Source organism: Brachyhypopomus gauderio, unplaced genomic scaffold (genome assembly GCF_052324685.1).
Source record: "Brachyhypopomus gauderio isolate BG-103 unplaced genomic scaffold, BGAUD_0.2 sc54, whole genome shotgun sequence".
In the NCBI taxonomy this organism is placed as follows: Eukaryota; Metazoa; Chordata; class Actinopteri; order Gymnotiformes; family Hypopomidae; genus Brachyhypopomus; species Brachyhypopomus gauderio.
Window position 1 is genome coordinate 695,001 of NW_027506878.1, and position 20,717 is coordinate 715,717.

General features: G+C 43.6%; 2 protein-coding genes across 2 annotated transcripts in view; one reads left to right on the forward strand and one right to left on the reverse strand.

The window, feature by feature from the left end:
* The window catches only part of gjd1a (gap junction protein delta 1a), a 19,866-nt gene extending 9,020 nt beyond the window's left edge, over positions 1–10,846 (reverse strand). Inside the window, exon 1 of the mRNA XM_076987679.1 lies at positions 9,613–10,846. Within this exon, the coding sequence (XP_076843794.1) occupies positions 9,613–9,683 (71 nt within the window). The 5' untranslated portion in view covers positions 9,684–10,846. The remainder of the gene's footprint in view (positions 1–9,612) is intronic.
* Positions 10,847–17,001: 6,155 nt separating this feature from the next.
* Positions 17,002–20,311, forward strand: h3f3c (H3 histone, family 3C). The gene is made up of 4 exons (XM_076987598.1): positions 17,002–17,150; positions 18,047–18,188; positions 18,329–18,482; positions 18,802–20,311. Exons 2-4 carry the CDS (start codon positions 18,061–18,063, stop codon positions 18,928–18,930), a joined length of 411 nt encoding a protein of 136 aa, XP_076843713.1. The 5' UTR covers positions 17,002–17,150; positions 18,047–18,060; the 3' UTR covers positions 18,931–20,311.
* Positions 20,312–20,717: the final 406 nt, after the last annotated feature.

The following is a 20,717-nucleotide window of genomic DNA, read 5'->3' on the forward strand; positions in this document are numbered from 1 at the left end:
ACTGACCTGAGAACAGGGGGAGGACTGACCTGAGAACAGGGGGGGCTGACCTGAGAACAGGGGGGACTGACCTGAGAACAGGGGGGGCTGACCTGAGAACAGGGGAGGAATGACCTGAGAACAGGGGGACTGACCTGAGAACAGGGGAGGAATGACCTGAGAACAGGGGGGGCTGACCTGAGAACAGGGGGACTGACCTGAGAACAGGGGGGGGGATGACCTGAGAACAGGGGGGGAATGACCTGAGAACAGGGGGACTGACCTGAGAACAGGGGGGGACTGACCTGAGAACAGGGGGGACTGACCTGAGAACAGGGGGGGCTGAAATGTTCTGTTCTCTCGTGCAGGAACATTCTGGCACTTACAATAAAAATGATGAAACCTCTGATTTGTGTCTGTGTCATTTTCTTTAACAATATCAGTGTTACAATATGGTGTTAATTTCAGGAAAACTCATATTAAGTTTTTGAGCAGCTTCTAATGTCTGTGATGCATCTCTAATGCATCTATAACTATCATTTTGCCCTTTCCTGAAGGAAGTGATCATGGCTGTTCTGTCATATGGAATTCTTCTTGTTACTACCATATTGCACTGTGTTTCTGAATTACATTATCACCACTGCACTGTGCTGTGAAAAATATGGGCCAGTGGTTATTATTGTAGTAGGAGGTGGAGGTGTGGGTGGAGCTGATCTGAGATCAGCCTGCTGTCGGAGCCGTGGGGATCGGAAACACTTCTGTACTGGAGGCTTCTGAAAATCCACCAGTATAGCAGGAGAGGCCATGATGCTCTCTCTCTCTCTCTCTCTCTCTCTCTCTCTCTCTCTCACACACACACATATACATATATTTATCCTCATTTTTCAAACTAACATGGTCCTTGAAGCAAGCGTGCATGCATGTGTGTGTGTGTGTGTGTGTGTGTGTGTGTGTGTGTGTGTGTGTATGTGTGTGTGTGTGTTTGCATGTGAACATCTACCCAGAGCAGTGTGCTATGGCACAGATTTCCTGTCCTGAATGGCTCAAAGTCTGCTGGGATGGCCTGAAAACAAAGCCAGTCGTTTTCTCTTTCAGTTTCTCTCTCTCTCTCTCTCTCTCTCTCTAGTCCAGTTTCTCCAACAGGTCTTCATTATAACACTGACACATTGCTAGCTGTATATTGTAGCACTTTGCAGAAATTGTGAATAACTGTTACAACCTGTTGTGAATTGAAGTTTCTATGTGTCCCTTTGGGCTGCCGGATATTGAAACCCAGTACACCCAGAGGACACACAAAGTGTTCACGTTTGAAACCCAGCACACCCAGAGGACACACAGAGTGTTCACGTTGCTCCCAGAATGCAATAATAAAAACTGGGACATTCACTAAAGGGAATGTTTGCATATAGCAACTACAATGTTGGTATTTCTTTCTACTCACTAGTTGGCATGAATACAGCTGCAGCACAAGAGGCCTGCTATGTGGTAACTCTGTTCACCTGTGTGTTTATGGTACTTTTGTGTAAACAGCTATGTGGTAACTCTGTTCACCTGTGTGTCTATGGTACTTTTGTATAAACGGCTGTGTGGTAACTCTGTTCACCTGTGTGTTTATGGTACTTTTGTGTAAACGGCTGTGTGGTAACTCTGCTCACCTGTGTGTTTATGGTACTTTTGTATAAACAGCTGTGTGGTAACTCTGTTCACCTGTGTGTCTATGGTACTTTTGTGTAAACAGCTATGTGGTAACTCTGTTCACCTGTGTGTCTATGGTACTTTTGTATAAACGGCTGTGTGGTAACTCTGTTCACCTGTGTGTTTATGGTACTTTTGTATAAACGGCTGTGTGGTAACTCTGCTCACCTGTGTGTCTATGGTACTTTGGTATAAACACCTTTGCCCACTGTTCTCTGCCAGAGTCAAAATTATATCATTTCATATATTTGAAACCCAATTCAATATACACACAGGCCCGCTGTGGGATAAAATGCACACAATAAATTCTCAGTGCATGAAAAGACTTAAAATGACTTGTGAAACTTGTGCAATTTTAGTCTATATATGTTATTATAGTTAGTGTAAGAGACCTCAAATCATTAGGATCATGTGAAACAGCTGTGATTGGTAAGCTATTTTAGATTGCTTCAACCTAACAGAACACATTTTGCAATCTTTCATCACTGACCACCTGCTGGTTGAGAACAGAATTGAAAACATTTCTCACTATTAAACGTTCCCAGATGCCACCACGACACGTTCCTGAAGGAGCACTGAACCTCCAGGTTCCTCCATGGTGCATCAATGACTTTTAAATCTTTACATGATCCTTCATATGCACAACTTCTGTCTGTTCTTTAAAATAAGTACCACTATCTGATCTTAAACTCATCATCTGTCCTCCTCAGTAGGTGAGCCTTCATATAGCAGTTATACAGAAATCTGTGTCCAAAGCATATGCAACTTCAACTCTGCTTGTCAAACACGTCAAAACATCTCAGTCATTTGCAAAGATTCATCCCTCACTTAAATTCAGTAATGTGAAGAGCACATAATCAGGCCCAACATAATTCATATAGAAATTGTTCTTGATTGTGTTGACAACATCTGCTCAAAAGTAAGATAAATTACCATTTGAGGTTTTTCTTAGGTTAAAATTTACACAAAGTAGGGATGACACTGTACTGAATAGATGTACCACCATTCTACAGTGTATTCCACTGGAATGTCTCTTTTGTCACCTTTAAGCCACCACTGAAAATGTCTTTGACTTGCTGTAGTCTGGATGTCAGGTTTAAATGCTACTAGTGCCAGTCCAAACCTTGTGACAACTCTGGACCTTGCAAGAGTTTGCATCTTCCTTTGTGCGCTGCTCCACAGTCAAAAACAACCTTCTTCTTGTCGTTTTTGAATGAGAAACAGCACGGTGAGCAATGCACCAGATGTTTCCTTCAGGTAGATGCAGCTGGTTGGGAGACACACTCTCAGCATATTTGTGCTCATTCAGCATTACGAAGGAGACCATAGTACAATAGTGTTTTTTTTCTATTTTTTTCCGTAGGCGTTTTTTGGCATGATGGTTTTAAAGAAAAGTTAATATTAATATTAATAATAATAATAATAATGTAATAATGTTCATCTTTCAATGCAGCTGACGTGGTCACAATATTCAAGAACTGATTTTTTCTCTTATCACGGAAGCTGATTCTGAGCGTCTCACATTTAAATCTTGGTTGTGCCGTCTGATCATCAAATCTTCCAACTCTGCAACGGAAATATTATTCATAGTTGCCTTCGCAACCTTTGTTAAATTTACAGTCGAAGAGGACCAATGAGAGTGCACTCTATTTTAGTATTTATTGCATAGGCGCGTCACCATGGTTATTAATCAACTCCCATGGTTCCATGATTTGCATTGGTTCCAATGAGCATATCAATAATCAAATCACGGGATGTGAACGCAGTACAATCCTATTTGCGAATCCTCAGAGCAGGCATGGTACTGTACGATTTCGTTTTGTCCACCAACTCAAGATTGTGGCTACAAAGTAGCGCCTCTTTGTTCAGGATACATTAACTGGTCACCATGACCCTGTGTAGTAAACCGAACTGGAATATTAGATTGTATTCCAGAGACGGGGATATTTCTTTTAGAAGAACTCTTAATGGAGGACCAAGGGCTGCATCTCCATCCGTAGCATTCTGTATATCACCCACTGCAGTAGACATAGGCAGTTGTAATCAGACTGAGCACTGACGTTTGTGAGGTTTTACTATTTATACGAACACTTTATACACTTTTAAACATAAAATGCATAAAATAATACTTAAACAATTTCAGAAATAGCGTTTGCTATTTTAGGATGGTCAAAATGTCTGACTGCTCGTTTAAACATTTCCTCCTGCATCAGCTGGGTGTTTGCGCAAGCTCAGTCACACGTGCGAACATGAAACCTCAATGTGTCTAAATTTAGATTTTACAATGTTTAAAATATTTAGAATGTTAGATGTTTCTAAATTTTACTCTGTGACAGCACAGAAAAACAATAACAGCTACACAGCAACTTCACACACTCTTCCTCTGATATTAAGATTGATGCATAACAGTTTGTTGAAATATTACTGTATCAGTCTATGCCAGATTTATAAGACACACACAGGGAAATGTATTGATTACAGTGATTACAGTTTACAGTGTATTGATTACTCTACTAGCAAGCAGATATGCTGTTAATCAAAACAAACAGCTATCTATTACAGACCACCACAGAATACACCACACACATAAACCTCTACCACCAAATACAATTACATGCACAAGAGAACTATTAGACTAACACTACTTCTAGTACATAAGTCTGATTTGGTTAGAGACCACAGAGAGAGAGAGAGAGAGAGAGAGAGAGAGAGAGAGAGAGAGAGAGAAGAAGGGAGAGATATGCAAATATAACAGCTTATCCAGGTCTTTATGGAGACTGGAGCCAATCTAAGTACTTTATTGTTACTAAAACACACACACACACACACACAGACATACATCAAAATATCTGAAGCTGTGCGTCTGTGCTGATAAACATCAATGTCAATGTCTCTGAGCTCCTGCAACAGAGGAAGATTAAACAATCCCAGACCTTTCTGTCTTTCTTTTATTCAACTGCTCTTTCATTGTCTCATTCATTCACTCTGCTGCTCTGCCAGTATCATCCCTGTCTGATTTAGTGATCCTGGTGATCTCTGTCTGATCTTAGTGATCCTGGTGATCTCTGTCTGATTTACTGATCCTGGTGATCTCTGTCTGATCTTAGTGATCCTGGTGATCTCTGTCTGATTTAGTGATCCTGGTGATCTCTGTCTGATCTTAGTGATCCTGATGATCTCTGTCTGACCTTAGTGATCCTGGTGATCTCTGTCTGATTAAGTGATCCTGGTGATCTCTGTCTGATCTTAGTGATCCTGGTGATCTCTGTCTGATTAAGTGATCCTGGTGATCTCTGTCTGACCTTAGTGATCTTAGCTTACACACATGCTGTATATACACCAGTGGCATATAAGGGCCTCTAACCCTTCAGACAAGGAAAACCAAAAAAAAAGTAAAACAAAAAAATTTCATTAATGAAAGGAAAATTAGAAAACACTAACCATCTAGGCTAGTTTACATACTTACACTCTTGGTTACTACAGCACATATTTCTGTCCCAGAGTGGAACTACTACAAGCTGCTTATTCGTGTGTCTGCAGACACTGCTGTGGACCCGCCCACCTGCCCCTTCTGGGGATATGTTGAAGGGTTATTAGCAGAATGACAGAAAATCTGACCAATGAAATGAATGAGTTTGACAGTGGGGGTGGGGTCTATATGTCCCAGGTTCTTCTCATTGTTCTGAAGACAGGGTCTTTGGTGTTATTAGTGAAATGTCATGGTCTGTGTGTGTGCTTCCTTACACAGCAGGGCGATTACAGGGGAGACACACATGAGTCTTACCTAATTGAAAAGGCTTTTTCATGTCTGCCCTTCAATGAAAATCTCACAGTAACTCAGTGAGGTCGGTTAACTTTAATATGTAGGTTATTCACATAGTTTCTTTAAGAACTCTGTGTGAGCTGTATTTGTACTTTAGCTACTGCTGTGCTGATCACATGTAAGAGGGGGATATGTAGTGGTACATACACACACACACACACACACCCCCAAACACATACAAACACAAAGACACAGACACACAAACACACACATGCAGATACACGCAAACCCACAATCACACCATCTTCCACTAGCTGTTTGTACTGCAGAGTCTCCTGCCGTCTTCAAACGTGGGCTGAAGACTCACCTGTTTGTTGAGTTCTTAAATGAGCACTAACACAGCAGATAACACTTGTTATTGTTGGTGTTGTTGTCCTTTTATTTTACATTGTACGTTTATTTATGTCTATGTTTATTTACACTTCTAGGTATTTGTTTTAATTCCTGCTGTTTAAGTTTTAGTCTGTGTTTATTTACAATACTAGTAATGGTATTGATTCCTGTAGTTTAGTACCTCTGGCTCAAGGGTACCTTGAATTCTGACCTATCTACTGTACTGTCTAGGATGCATTCTGTGAATAAATGGCAAGGCACTTTGTAAGTCGCTCCATATAGCAGCGTCTGCTAAATGCCCTAAATCAAAATGTAAATGTAATCTAGTCAAGTTTGTGTTGTCTAGTCTTTGTGCATCTATGTGTTCATGCTACACAGACTACATCTGTCTGCATGTGCTTTTGTGTAGGTTCACACCGGCGATTGTGTTATATCATAACTGCTGAGCTTCATAAACTGCCCCACCTGCACTAACGATGCAGCCTGGGTCCCCTTCCCAGAGTTCTCAGCGTCAGCTGCTGGGTTGCAGAGGTGACTTACACGCTCTGAAAACACCGCTGCTCTGTGCCTCTCTGTCCCTCCTTGTCTGTCCTGAACACATCACCACTCTGAACAAATCTGTCTGTCCTGAACACACCACCGCTCTGTCCCTGTCTGTCCTGAACACACCACCGCTCCGTCCTTGTCTGTCCTGAACACACCACCGCTCTGTCCCTTCCTGACAGCTGATCATTCTCAGCACGCTCTCTAATTGTTCATCGTGTCTGATGGGACTCCGACTGACTGTCCATTCCAGGATTATTCTTCACGATGGTCTTAATGAGCACAGTTCAAATTGATAGATTCATTTATTAATTACTTTGCTAACTGGCTAGTTAATTGCCTAATTCTGCTCATGCTTTCTTGACACTGCTGTATTTTTACTGGCATGGAACAGTGGAAATAAAAGGAACAGTCAGCAGTAAATGTGTATCGTTACTGTACTTAAGAAATATTTTGTGTTTCTTTACTCAAGTATTTACATTTTTGTACCTTTTTACTTGAACTCCACTACATTTCCAAGGCAAATCTTTTACTTTTTACTGTCGTTCCTTCAGGCTTCACGTTTTTATTTAAAAAGTAACGTCAAAACAAAGGCGGGAAGCGCGCGCACCAGTCAGGGTTCAGGTTCGACGTCACTGCAGCAGCTTAACGGTCAGAGAGAACAGATCACCACACACAAATGGAAGAAGCTGTAACTCGACACTAAACCCAGGGACTTATCTGAGGTAGGTTCTGTGAAAGAGTCGAAAAGAAAAAATAACTCCTTCGTTTTCAAGTGCCTTCTCTGCCTGCCTCAGTCCCATAAGATTTGTCCTTATAATAATTCCCCATCTAAGGAAAGACGTAGAGGTGAGCTACTGGTAATTTACCTTAATGAGAAATCTAACAATATATTGCAGCAAACGACATTATCGTTGTATACATGGTTAGTTAGCTAGCTAATAAGACTATTGGTAGCACACAACCGAAACGCACATTAGCTAGCTAGCTATATATATTTATTTTGCCATGGTTAATATTATTCTGAGCTTCCAGCTAGCTAAATGCATTGATATTGTGAAATATTAAACATGTGAACGTAGCACTTTATGTTAGAGAACAAATTCTATTTGGACAGATTTTACAAGAGCACATAATGTAATATAAAATATATTTATTATTTTCAGTACTTAAGTACATTTAAAGGCCAGTCCTTTTGTACTTTAACTCAAGTTGAAGACTAAAGGGGGGACTAATGTTGTCCACTAATGAAGTGGAGTAGTGTTTCACCTTGGGTATCTACCTTAACTGACAGAACAGGTTTGTAGTATGTTCTGATCAGTAGTTTGATGCTTGTCACCAGAGAAGTACCAGTGACTCCACAGTAATTCAGAATAATTCTGAAAGATGATGTGCAAAAATCTCAGAAATATAAACGAAACGGGATAAGTACATTGTATCAGATCTTTCTTTTTTCAAGTTTTTTTTAAGCATGCTTTGCCATATCTTCCCAGTGAATTTTTTCCATTTCTGTTTGTTCTCTTTACGAATCATCAGTAATCATGACCAGCCCCTCAGCCAATCACAAGTAATCTTAACCAATCATGACCTGCCCATGAACCTTCTCCACACCACACGTACCCCGAGCATAATCCGACCGGTCTTACACGCCCCTCTGCACCCCGATCGTAGCCCGTAACAACACAGAGCACGGTGTGTCAGGCAGACCGCTCCAGATCGCCAGTCTGCTGGGGATCTGATACACCCTGTGGCTGTTCGAATTATGAAGCTTCTGTGGTGGATTAGGGCAGAACTCCATCATGGTGCTGAGTGTGGGTGGAGTCTGCACCAGTGAGTTCTTATTATGGTGTCATTACTTGTACCAGAACACTACACACACTCACTCTTGCAAACAGAACCACAAATCTGCAACTGTGCTGTCCATGGTTTTGTGGATGAAAACGCATACTCCAGGATTTTGATGTTTGATGCGCACACAGTGTTGAGGAAAGCACAAGATGTCCTTGGACTACCTGAAGTTCAGGTTAATGAGATTAGCAGAAGGTGCTGTCTCCTCATATTTTGCAAATTCACAAGTTCCTAAGAACACATGCACACACACACACACACACAGTCATAGCTATAAAACACTTACGCACACTGACTTGTGCAGTCACATGAACACCTTTGCATGATTTGAAACATGTATGTTTGTCTGGCTGTTGCAACATTTTGTCCCAGAGTATCAACACCTTTAAGCTTAGTAGCACAAAATCCTAAATTAATTTTGTGTGCTTGTGTTATACCCTTTAAACAGCCAACAATGCCAAATATCTCTTTTTCTTCATCCCTCCCTCTCCCTCTCTCTCTCACACACACACATTCTCTTTCTCTCTCAGCCCCAAACCATTAAACCCTGTAATGCAGCCTATTGATTATATATAATTAACTCAGCCTTAAACTAACCGGTGGAACAGGGAGGGGACGTGGTTGAGTAAGGAGAGAGAGGGGGAGAGAGAGAGAGAGAGAGAGAGAGAGAGAGAGGGGGAAGAGAAGGGAATGAGATAGAGACAGATGAGCAGGGAGAAAGAGATAGAAAAGAGGAGAGAAAAGGAGACAAAGAGAGTCAGAAACAGAAAATGGGAGTAAAAAGAAAGAAAGATAGCTATAGATGGAGGGAGCAGGATAGCAGTGCTAACTATGATTTGATGTCAGAATGCCGCGTTTGCTCCACACTGTGCAAGTGTGCAGATCCACCTTGGAGTGCAATAGACACTTACAATATCACTGCACCGTTCACCACCTTCACGATACAGAGACAAGAACACTGCTGTTCCCATTCATCATCTCTAAAACACACACACACACACACCTACACACACACACACACACACACACACACACACACACAAATCTATACCTCAGTGTCATCTTTTCCATACAGATACACAGAGAACACCTTCTAATATAATCTATACACCAGTACAGTGGTGTCACTTCACAAAAACATAAGTACATACAAAAGTACATTCACACACACACACACACACACACACTGGCATACACATCTTCTAACATGCAATACATATTCCACACAGTTGTATGTGTGCGTAAGCATATGTGATCCGTGTGTGTCAGCGGGAACGCATGTGTGCATCCACATGCATTCATTCACGTGTGTCTGCGTGTGTGTGTGTGTGTGTGTGTGTGTGTGTGTGTGTGTGTGTGTGTGTGTGTGTGTGTGTGTGTGCGCTGCTCACCGTCCGATCATAGTAGAGTGCTGCTGTACAGCCGCCTCCAGCAGCCTCTCCAGGATGGTCCACTCCCCCATCTTGTCCTTCTGCCCGTCACTCTCACGCCCGGTCCTGTGTACCTCCGTGCCGTCCGCCCGCCACACCGACCCCAGCTGCAGGGGTCACCGGCTCTGACCCTGGACTGGCTCCCCAGGCGACGGGCCGGGTACCCTCTGCGCTCTCCTCAGGACCGCCGTGCAGTTCAGGCGTCTGCGTGCGAGTGTGTCAGGGTCTCTGCTGCAGGGACCAGTTAGCGTAGCTGTTGCACCAGGGAAAACTGATGATGGCAGAGCTTAGAGTCTGACCACCATCCTGACTCTACACACACTCTCTGACCGCCTTTCTCTCACACACCCACACACCCTGCCTCTCCTCTGTGTGATACACACACTCTCTGATTCACCTTCTCTCTTACACATACACTCACATACACTCTCTCTCCACAGAGTGTGAGTTTAGGTCCTTGTTGTTTCCTTAATTCTCTCTTCTTGCTTACTCTACCTTCTCTCTATCTCTCTCTCTCTCTCTCTCTCTCTCTCAGGTCATCCACAGTTTTCTTTGCTTTTGCACTGTGCTAATCTTCACACTTCCCTGATGCATGCACACACAGTCAAACACACACTGTCACACATATTCTCACATACACTCACACACACACACACACCTCCCACAATAGCACCGCAACTCTCTGACCCCTCCTGCTTTTACCTGCACACGCACAGACACGCTCACACACTCACGACCACACACACCCTCACACACTCACGACCACACACAGAGTCACTGCAGAGCCTGTGTCTCTCCATCAGGGTTCCTAAGCACATGCACACACACCACGCTGCAAGGCACCAGCTCGCGCTCTGGATCTCATAGTACTGCTTTAACTCACACACTCACACACACACACACACACACACACAGCTGACAGAGGTCCAGCAAACAGCGGTGGCTGCAGCAGCAAGTTGCAGTGGGTTGCCGCGGTTACGTCCGGATGTACGATGCGGCTCTGAACATCTCCTGTAGCGTGCTCCTGTCTTCTTCTCTCCTCTTCTCTTAATGTCTCTCGCCGTGTGTGTGTGTGTGTGTGTGTGTGTGTGTGTGTGTGTGTTCGTGCGCTGCCCAGCCCGTTCCTGTCACCTTCCTCTTCTTCCTCCTCGTTGCAGCTCCTCCTTTCTCACACGGTCTGCCTCCACGCGTGCTCTCTCTCTCCCTCTCTCTCTCCCTCTCTCACGCTCTGCTGTTATACTCCGTAAGCATACCACCCCCTCCCTCTCAGACTGATGCTTCCCCTCCCCTCAATCATCTCTCTCTCTCTCTCTCTCTCTCTCTCTCTCTCTCTCTGTGTGTGTGTGTGTGTGTGTGTGTGTGTGTGTGTGTGTGTGTGTGTGTGTGTGTGTGTGTGTGTGTGTGTGTGTGTGTGTGTGTGTGTGTGTGTGTGTGTGTGTGTGTGTATGGCTGGGGGGGCAGGGGTTGCTGACTGTTTCCCTTATACTGCAGCTGCAAACACATTTATTGCTGGAATTGTACCGTATGCATTAATCTCTCGCTCAAGCACACACGCGCACACACACAAACATAATCCTCACTCTCTCTTCTCCTTCCTCTCATTCATCATCACACACACACAGTAATGTAGATTCTCATCAATCACTTTTTTACTATTTTGGCACATTGTCTATCTCTCTCAGTGTCTTTCTCTGTCTGTCTCTCTCTGTCTCTCTCTCTCTTGTTCTATCTATTTTCTCAGCTTGTCCATGACAAGCAGATTATAGGGAGAATCACAATTCTGCACTGCCTGCTCTCTCTCTTTCCCTCCCTCATTCTTTTCCCTTAGTCAGCGTTTTTTATGCCCTATGATCTTGTCCTCCTCTGCGTTTCTACTTGCTCTGCTGCCCCCCCCCCACCTGCTCATTTATGATATTGAACTCTGCATTTGCTTGATTGACATTTGTGAGAGATAAAGCACCTCCCACTCTCTGACCTGCCCTTTCTATCACATGACAAGGTTGCCAGATGTTATAGAGAGAGAGAGAGAGGATGAGGACTTTAACATGAAAACTGACATGAGTGCAGGTTGAGTTGATGTCTTCTGTTTGTGTTTCTCTGCTGCTGTGAGTTTTGGTGTCATGGTAACACCATGTGTAATGTAATTACATTAGTCCTGTACTGAACAGCAGGTTGTGGAGCACAGAGCGCAAACACACACACACACACGCACACACACACACACTCTGTGGTGCTGTACGCTCTGTTTTATCTGACACTGCTGAGATATAGTTCATTACAAGGCACCATTGTCATACTCAGATGGTTTTGTGGCAGAGGACATGGTGACTTTGGCCATGTCAGGTACTTCAGTGATTTTAATGTTCTCTTGTTTAATATGCAGTGCACACACAAACGCACACACACACACACACACACACACACACACACACACACACACACACACATACACACACAAGCACTAAAATGTTCAGGCCTTGGAGAAAATAATTGTGGGTGTATAAGTGTGCAATGAGGATTTTGTGTTTTGTGGGACTGAGATGTAGGTATATTACTCAGGACCTGGAAACTCAGCAATACACACACACAATACACACTCACACACACAATACACACTCTCACACACATGTACTGTATCAGGTACTAGTGACAACTGTTAGTTCTTTGCCATTTGACAAGGGCACTTAAATGACCTACATAGTTATCTGAAGGGACATTGTGAAGTCCACGAAAAATCGATCCTGTACCAATCCAGAACTCGCAGCGTTAGCATTTGATCAAGAATCTACACTCACACACACAAACACACACACACACACACTTCCACACCCTCTAGATCCTGGGTTTAATATCATCTCCACTTTCCCCCTGTTGGCATCCTGGACCAGGCCAGTGGCAGAATCAGGGACACTCAGAGACCGGACCCCCACCCCCACCACCACCCTATAGAAGTGAAATGGGCTACTTTAGCACAAGAGCATGAAATCATGACTTGCTTAAGTTCTATTTATATACTAATCAAAGCACAGTGGTTCCAGGGTGTCAAAGTAGAACCACTGCGTTGGGCTCTGTGACCAGACTTGACTGAACAGAGTCTTTATGTTTACTTATGTTTATTTGTTTATCAAGCTTCTCTCCACCCCGGCAGTCCTCAGCCTCCCCAGGACTGTTAATGACAACATCTCTTTCATTTGTTTAAATACATATAAATAAATGTTGCACATGGAGTAATTGTGTCATAACAGAGTGCGATCTTCAACCGCAAATTAATCCTCATGTTAAATTTCATGAAGTCATCTACACTAGATGACTTCAGGACTCATTTGTGTGGTCATGGCACATTTGCTTGAAACAACAGGATGACAGCGTCAACAAAGCAGGTGTATAGTGAATGTCAGTATGCTCTACTCATTACCAGACTAGCAATGTGGCTGTATGCAGAGAAAAAAAACACCATATTGTGCATTGAAAACAAATTCTAACCAATTGAACTTTTGCTTTAATGGATTTGCTTTCTGCTGTTGCAGCTTGGTCAGGTACACGCAGAGGTCCCATGAAAATTAAAGATGGAGGACAGAATAATCATTGCTCTGTTGTGAAATAATAAAGTGAATTTCACCAGCAAAAGGCCCTTGTGATGGTCCATATAATTGCCCAGTGGTTAGCGCCCTACCAAAGTCATAACACAGACCATGGAATCAGTTTTATCAGAATCTCATACGGGTGAATTGCTGGTTGAAACAGGTGAGGTGGAGGAGATCTGCTCCATACACACGCTCCACTGGTGGAGGAGATCTGCTCCATACACACGCTCCACTGGTGGAGGAGATCTGCTCCATATACACGCTCCACTGGTGGAGGAGATTTGCTCCATACAGACTACACTGGTGGAGGAGATCTGCTCCATACAGATGCTCCACTGGTGGAGGAGATCTGCTCCATATACACACTACACTGGTGGAGGAGATCTGCTCCATACACACTACACTGGTGGAGGAGATCTGCTCCGTGCACACGCTCCACTGGTGGAGGAGATCTGCTCCATACACACGCTCCACTGGTGGTGGAGATCTGCTCCATACACACGCTCCACTGGTGGAGGAGATCTGCTCCATATACACGCTCCACTGGTGGAGGAGATCTGCTCCATACAGACTACACTGGTGGAGGAGATCTGCTCCATACACACGCTCCACTGGTGGAGGAGATCTGCTCCATACACACTACACTGGTGGAGGAGATCTGCTCCATACACACTACACTGGTGGAGGAGATCTGCTCCATACACACGCTCCACTGGTGGAGGAGATCTGCTCCGTGCACACACTACACTGGTGGAGGAGATCTGCTCCATACAGACGCTCCACTGGTGGAGGAGATCTGCTCCATACACACTACACTGGTGGAGGAGATCTGCTCCATACACACTACACTGGTGGAGGAGATCTGCTCCATACACACTACACTGGTGGAGGAGATCTGCTCCATACAGACGCTCCACTGGTGGAGGAAATCTGCTCCATATACACGCTTCACTGGTGGAGGAGATCTGCTCCATACACACTACACTGGTGGAGGAGATCTGCTCCATACACACTACACTGGTGGAGGAGATCTGCTCCATACACACTACACTGGTGGAGGAGATCTGCTCCATATACACGCTCCACTGGTGGAGGAGATCTGCTCCATACACACACTCCACTGGTGGAGGAGATCTGCTCCGTACACATGCTCCACTGTTGGAGGAGTCAGAAAGTAATCAGATAACATATACAACAAACTCATGGAGTCAGACGTGTCACAGACAATACACACAAACATCACCAGTTTGGTGCTGACCACTCAGCCATTAAGGCAGGCTATTGTCTTAGCATGGCAGGCTAGCCTGTTGAGGCTAAGTTACTAACCTAGCTAGCTAGTTGATTCTGCTGTTAATCAATCAAATCCATAATTTTTTAGAAAGTCATGGAAATTAACCAAATGCTAACTCTAATCCCACAGAGGCTCTGCCCATTACGCCACTTGAGTGAAGAGAGTGCCATGAACAGAGCATAGTACACCCAACACATGCAAACAACAGCGTAGCGCAGTACACCCAACACATGCAAACAACAGCGTAGCGCAGTGACTGTGAAATTGGTATGAATGTGAGATATATAACTTCGACCTTGGCCCACTGCATTAGAAAAACACACCACCCCCTGCTGAAACATCACCAGCATCTGCTGAAACACCACCAGCACCTGCTGAAACACCACCCCCTGCTGAAACACCACCAGCATCTGCTGAAACACCACCCCCTGAGCACCAACTGCTTGTACCATACTGTAGCTACATCCTATTGACCACATTGGAGTTGTTTGAAAAGTCCTCTTAAACAAGACTATAAATAAGCAACATATTGGCTATAGAGAGTAAAGGGCCTTAAGGTTAGAGTCTTTTGCTCTAATTAACCAGACTAGGACTGTTTTAAAGCCACGTGGTCATGAACTGTATGAAATAATCAATATCCTACGACGTACTCTTGCTAATAGCCTCCTGAATTCTGCGCTGTTTCTGTGCTGCAACTGAAGCCCATGTATGTTCATTCACTCATGTATGTGAATAAAACCCATATAAACTTAACAAGGATTTAAGTGAGTCCTTTATTTTGGTAACAACCACATACCCCACGTGTAAGATGATAAATTGATCACAGGTTTAAGTCAGAGTTGCTATGAGATTACATTTAGAAAACTGTAAAAAAGGCATTTGTATTTTTCATGACAGTTGTTTTGGACAGTGTAGACCAGGTGATGGAGGGATAGAGGGTGCACACAAGGCTTCTTCCGCAGTAACATTCATCAACCGACGAACGATGATTCGTTCGTTAAAGAGGACAGAGTGCCCTCTGGTGTACAAGAAATGTATTGCACTTAAATACAGTGGGCGGAGAGATATGAAGAAAGATGATGTAAGATGAGGTTACACAGAGTTCGAATGAATTTCACCTCTATACTTCGTTATGAATTATATTCCGCAAATCCAAATTCTTTAAACTCTGGTAGACTACATCAACTTTGACTGAACGAGGTTTTGTATGCCTACTGCCAATGCTTCCCCTCTTGTGTTCAGCTGTAGGTGGAGAGCGTTGTGTCTGTGATTTAGTAATAAATGAATCAGTCAGTCAAGAGGCATACTGCCACAGCTTGTGGTCCCTAGGTGAAATTCTGCAGGCCTGGAGCTTTACACCTTCGAGCAGGCCAACAGGAAAGTGAATGTCCCAAAAGCCTATGAGAGCATATTTCTAGACAGTCACGTTCAAATATAGCAGCCCTACAAATCATCCAATGTGCAATTCATTACATGTTCACTTTTCCGAGGCTTCTATCTTTGTAGAAGAGACGGAATTCAAAGTGTGTGTGTGTGTGTGAGGGGGGGGGGGAGGTAGAGACAGAGAGAGAGACCCATGGAAACCACGATCTGAACACTTGAACACTGCCTGTTTCATAGACACAAAAGGTAATAGTATTAAAATATAAGTAACAGCTTTCCGTATACACACACAGAAACCACCAGGACTGTGCAGTCACCAAAAGCAGCAGAGACCCTATAGTGCATTCACTATAGATACTATGAATACTACCTGCAGTAGTATCCGTTCAATTCAATTTTCATTGAACACTGAACCTTAACTCACTGTGAGGACCTAAACTATGGTTTAGCAGTATCACGGCCTGCTTTGAACTACACAGGCCTAGATCATTAACATATTGGCCTAGTTCGGTTGCTTATTTAAACGTTGCAAATGAATAATGTATAACATAACTTTTATTTATATTAAAAATTGGCAAATTGAGACGGTTTATTGTAAAATTATATTAACAACTAATAAAATTGTTTAAAATCGATAGCTTACTCTAACCCGTTACTAAAGCTGTCCCTTACAGAATTCCGACTACAAATCAACTTTTTTAAAAAGATTGTAGCCTACTAAAGCCTACTCGCTCCCATCCAATTAAACACACTGATAATTGGCGAGATTGTTTCTACCGAATTTATTCTCGTTTCATTTACTTTCCTAAAGTCAAGTCAAGACTACTGAGAACGCTTCACTACACCGAACGGGACCACGGCGCCGTGTTCTCCTCTTAAACCGAATGACCTCAGCCTGAAAACGCGGAAGAAAAGCAAAACAAAATCCGTTTATAACTCGTGGCAGCGGAAACCGCAATTAAAATCGAATATTTATAAATTTTATTTATTATTCGCGTTTAAAAAGTTATTAACTAAAACAAAAAAAAAACTTCTCACATTTGACAACACAACAAAAAAGGCGCGTAAGTAAATTTTATGTTTACAATGAATCCAGGTGCATTGTGGGAGGGGGGTGATTGACGCGGCGGCCATTTTGCCGCTGGCCGCTCCGCTCCCATTGTGTGAGATAGTAAATACTGACGGTGCCAGGCGAGCTCCGCACATATTCCACTGCGCGAAATAAAACACGTTCACCGGAGGTAAGTGTCCCCGCGCACCGCCATTTTCTTTCGGTAAAACACTTTTTCACCGCTTTGTCAAACTTTTGGGCGAAAATATCTCGTCTTAAGTGGAGAAAAAAAACCGCAGAAATTTCCGTCGTCTGAAAAACGAGAGAAGCGACGGCGAGGCGCGAGAGGAAACGGGCTCTCCGTTAGTGTCGTCGGAGGAGAAAATCCGTCCCACTTTTATGTACATTTTTACTTCGGTCGTACGGCGTAAATTCGCGGCGGAAAATCCCCACACACGGCTACTTCGCTGCTCAAGACTGTCTACTTTGATGATGCGAAATTCTTGTGCCGGTTCACGCTGCAGATTTTGAATTTTATTTCAAAGTTTACGTCCCCCTCTTCCCTCCGCCGTACGGTCTTACTACAGTTGCTGTTCAAATTGCGGCCATAATCTTGCGGTTTAGGGCGGGGCCAAAAGACACGGATCCCGCCCCCACAACCGGCAGGGTTGAGTGCTACTGGCTCAAGGCGAGAGCACCTGACGTTCGATTGGTTTTTTGGCCCGTTGATGATATGCATAGACCCGTGATTGGCTCAAATGCATTTTCGACGAGTGTTGATTGGTTCGTTTTATTTACGGCTCGTGTTTTGTGTGAGGAAGTTGCCTGAAATAGCATTTGGGCCAGAATGTCACTTCGGTTATGTGTACAAGCACAATATTTAAAATAACTATTTATAAAGTTTTTATGGAATAATCAAGTGTGATATTTTGCCTTTATTTATTCAGGTTTGAGTTCTTTATGTGATCATATTGCTGCCTTGTAACTGGATTATGTTGAATTTTATTTATGAAAATATATGATAACTTTACTTTTTTTTATCTGCTGTCTGATGGAAATTGACATGCTGAAGTTTATCCCACCCAGGTGACTGAGGAACTATGGCCCGTACTAAGCAAACCGCCCGTAAATCGACAGGAGGTAAGGCTCCTCGCAAGCAGCTTGCCACTAAAGCTGCCCGCAAGAGTGCGCCCTCTACCGGTGGAGTGAAGAAACCTCACCGCTACAGGTAACATGTAAAGCAAGCAAAATTTTTGCATAATTTTATACACTGAAACACTGGATCTGATAATGTTTGCATACAGACAGAATTCCACATGTGGTATTAAAGGTGTGTGTGTGTGTGTGTGTGTCCGTCCGTCCGTCCAGGCCCGGTACTGTGGCTCTGCGTGAGATCCGTCGATACCAGAAGTCCACAGAGTTGCTGATCCGTAAGCTGCCGTTTCAGCGCCTGGTGAGAGAAATCGCCCAGGACTTCAAAACGGACCTGCGCTTTCAGAGTGCAGCTATTGGAGCCCTGCAGGTGTGTGTGTGTGTGTGTGTGTGTGTGTGTGTGTGTGTGTGTGTGTGTGTGTGTGTGTGTGTGTGTGTGTGTGTGTGTGTGTGTGTGTGTGTGTGTGTGTGTGTGTGTGTGTGTGACCTGTTGTGATCTTGTAATTACCTATTGAAACTACAAAACTGCACTTTAATCACAATGAATTTCCTTTGAATGTCCAGCTGTTGGAGATCAATTGTGAAATGCATCATTGATCCCATTATTGATCACAGAGGAGATTTTTCACCTGTTATAGAAAATAAAAAGCATTGTATTCTGACGTGTGTGTGTGTGTGTGTGTGTGTAGGAGGCCAGTGAGGCGTACCTGGTGGGTCTTTTTGAGGACACCAACCTGTGTGCCATCCACGCCAAGCGTGTCACCATCATGCCCAAAGACATCCAGCTGGCACGTCGCATCCGTGGGGAACGTGCTTAAGCCTCGCCCCTTCATGCTCCTTGCATTTTCTCTCTCTCTCTCTCTCTCTCTCTCTCTCTCTCTCTCTCTCTCTCTCTCTCTCTGTCCATCTCTCCCCCCTCTCCACTCGTCTCCTCCCTCTTTCTTGGTAGAGTTTAGAATATCAGCGACGGGGAGGCCAATGTGTTTCAGTCTAATAGTGCTGTCTCACTGACGCGTAGGGTACCTGTATGTGCATGTAACAGATGCTGCTGATCACACACACACACACACACACACACTCTCTTACTCACACACTTTGCTTACACACACATACTTTTGCACACATGCTCGCGCACACACACACACACACACACACACACACATGTACAGATTTTTACACACACGCACACAATTGGAGCATAAACGAGGTCCACCCTTGCCCAGCTTGGGTCACACACACACACACACACACACACACACACACACGGCTGTTGAGAGTGGGAGAACAGATGGGTGGCATCCGGGGTTAGTCTGCTTAAGGGGAGCAGCAACTTCCACAGCAGGGTGCTACTATAACTGCCCTAGGCCACCATCGCCCAGACCACACCCCCAAATCCCCGTCCTCGCCCTTCCAGCCCCGCCCACCCCTCCCTTATCTCTCCCTCTATTGGCAGAGATGTGTGTGTGCACGTCACTTTTGTTTGTTTGTGTTTTTTTTGTTTGTTTTGCTCCGTCTGTGTTGGTGGGTGTGTGGGTGGGTGATGTGATCAGCAAAGCAGAATTGTATTCAACTGCAGACCAGCATCTATTGGTTAAAAAGTTGTTACTTATAATATTGATGATTACTATTATTGTTGATATGCTGTCCTTTTTGTTTTCTATGACGCATACATATTACTTGTTTTACCACTGTTAGGGGAAAAAGAGCAAACCTACAAAAAAAATGAATGAGGTAATTTTGTTCTCTTTATTATTTTTTTTTATTCCTTCTCAGTGATTGCCGATCTTGCTCCTCCTGTTATAACTTCAGGCAGCCACAGGGGGGCGTTCTAAACCAGCCTCTCATTCAGTCTCACTGTTTCCCAGAGAAGAGAGAAAAAGAAAAGAATTGAGGAAGAGGGCTTCTTTCTTTCTCTTCTCTTTCTTTTTCCCCTCTCTCTTTATTTTCTTTTCCCTCATTGCCTTTTTCTCCCTTTCTTTCCACAGGTCGGCATTTGTCACGAATTGTAGCAAGACAGTCACATTTAGTTGGAATGTTTCATTCTCTGTGTGTTAGCCCTCTGCTCCTGTTGCTCGTGTGATGCACAGTATAACCTCATGTTTCTGTTTATTTTTCTTATTCAGAAATTTAAATAAGCTGATCTTTGTATTTTCCAAATTTCTCATACTATGGTGGTAATAAATAGGTGTTACACATTTCTTTCAGTCTTTTCTCTCACATGGTTTTGAGGTATTTGCACACCAATTCAGTGTTTCCTTTATGTGAAGCTATATTAACTTTGTACCAATAAGTAATTATTCTTAATTCTGCTTTTAGGACCAATGAACTGAACAGGACACATTGCTATATAGCATATTTATAACAGAACTGTCACTTTTAATTTAAACCTTGTGTAAGAAGTCAGTAAAATAAACTAACCATACAAGATCCAATCAGACTAGATGGGAGAAGATCCAATCAGATTATTATATTTCTTCACTGTGGACCACTATGACATGTGATGCAGGAATTATGAAATTTCAGTCCCTTGACAGAGGTCCAAAACTTCATGGGAAATGGCTCTTGGAATATTTTCATTCTTGATCAACAATTGCTGAATTCTCTA

Excerpts from the sequence above, each read along its gene's own strand:
- h3f3c (XM_076987598.1), top strand. The coding sequence starts at position 18,061 with ATGGCCCGTACTAAGCAAACCGCCCGTAAATCGACAGGAGGTAAGGCT. Across the intron at positions 18,189-18,328 it reads AAGAAACCTCACCGCTACAG|GCCCGGTACTGTGGCTCTGC; the intron begins GTAACATGTAAA and ends CCGTCCGTCCAG. Across the intron at positions 18,483-18,801 it reads CAGCTATTGGAGCCCTGCAG|GAGGCCAGTGAGGCGTACCT; the intron begins GTGTGTGTGTGT and ends GTGTGTGTGTAG.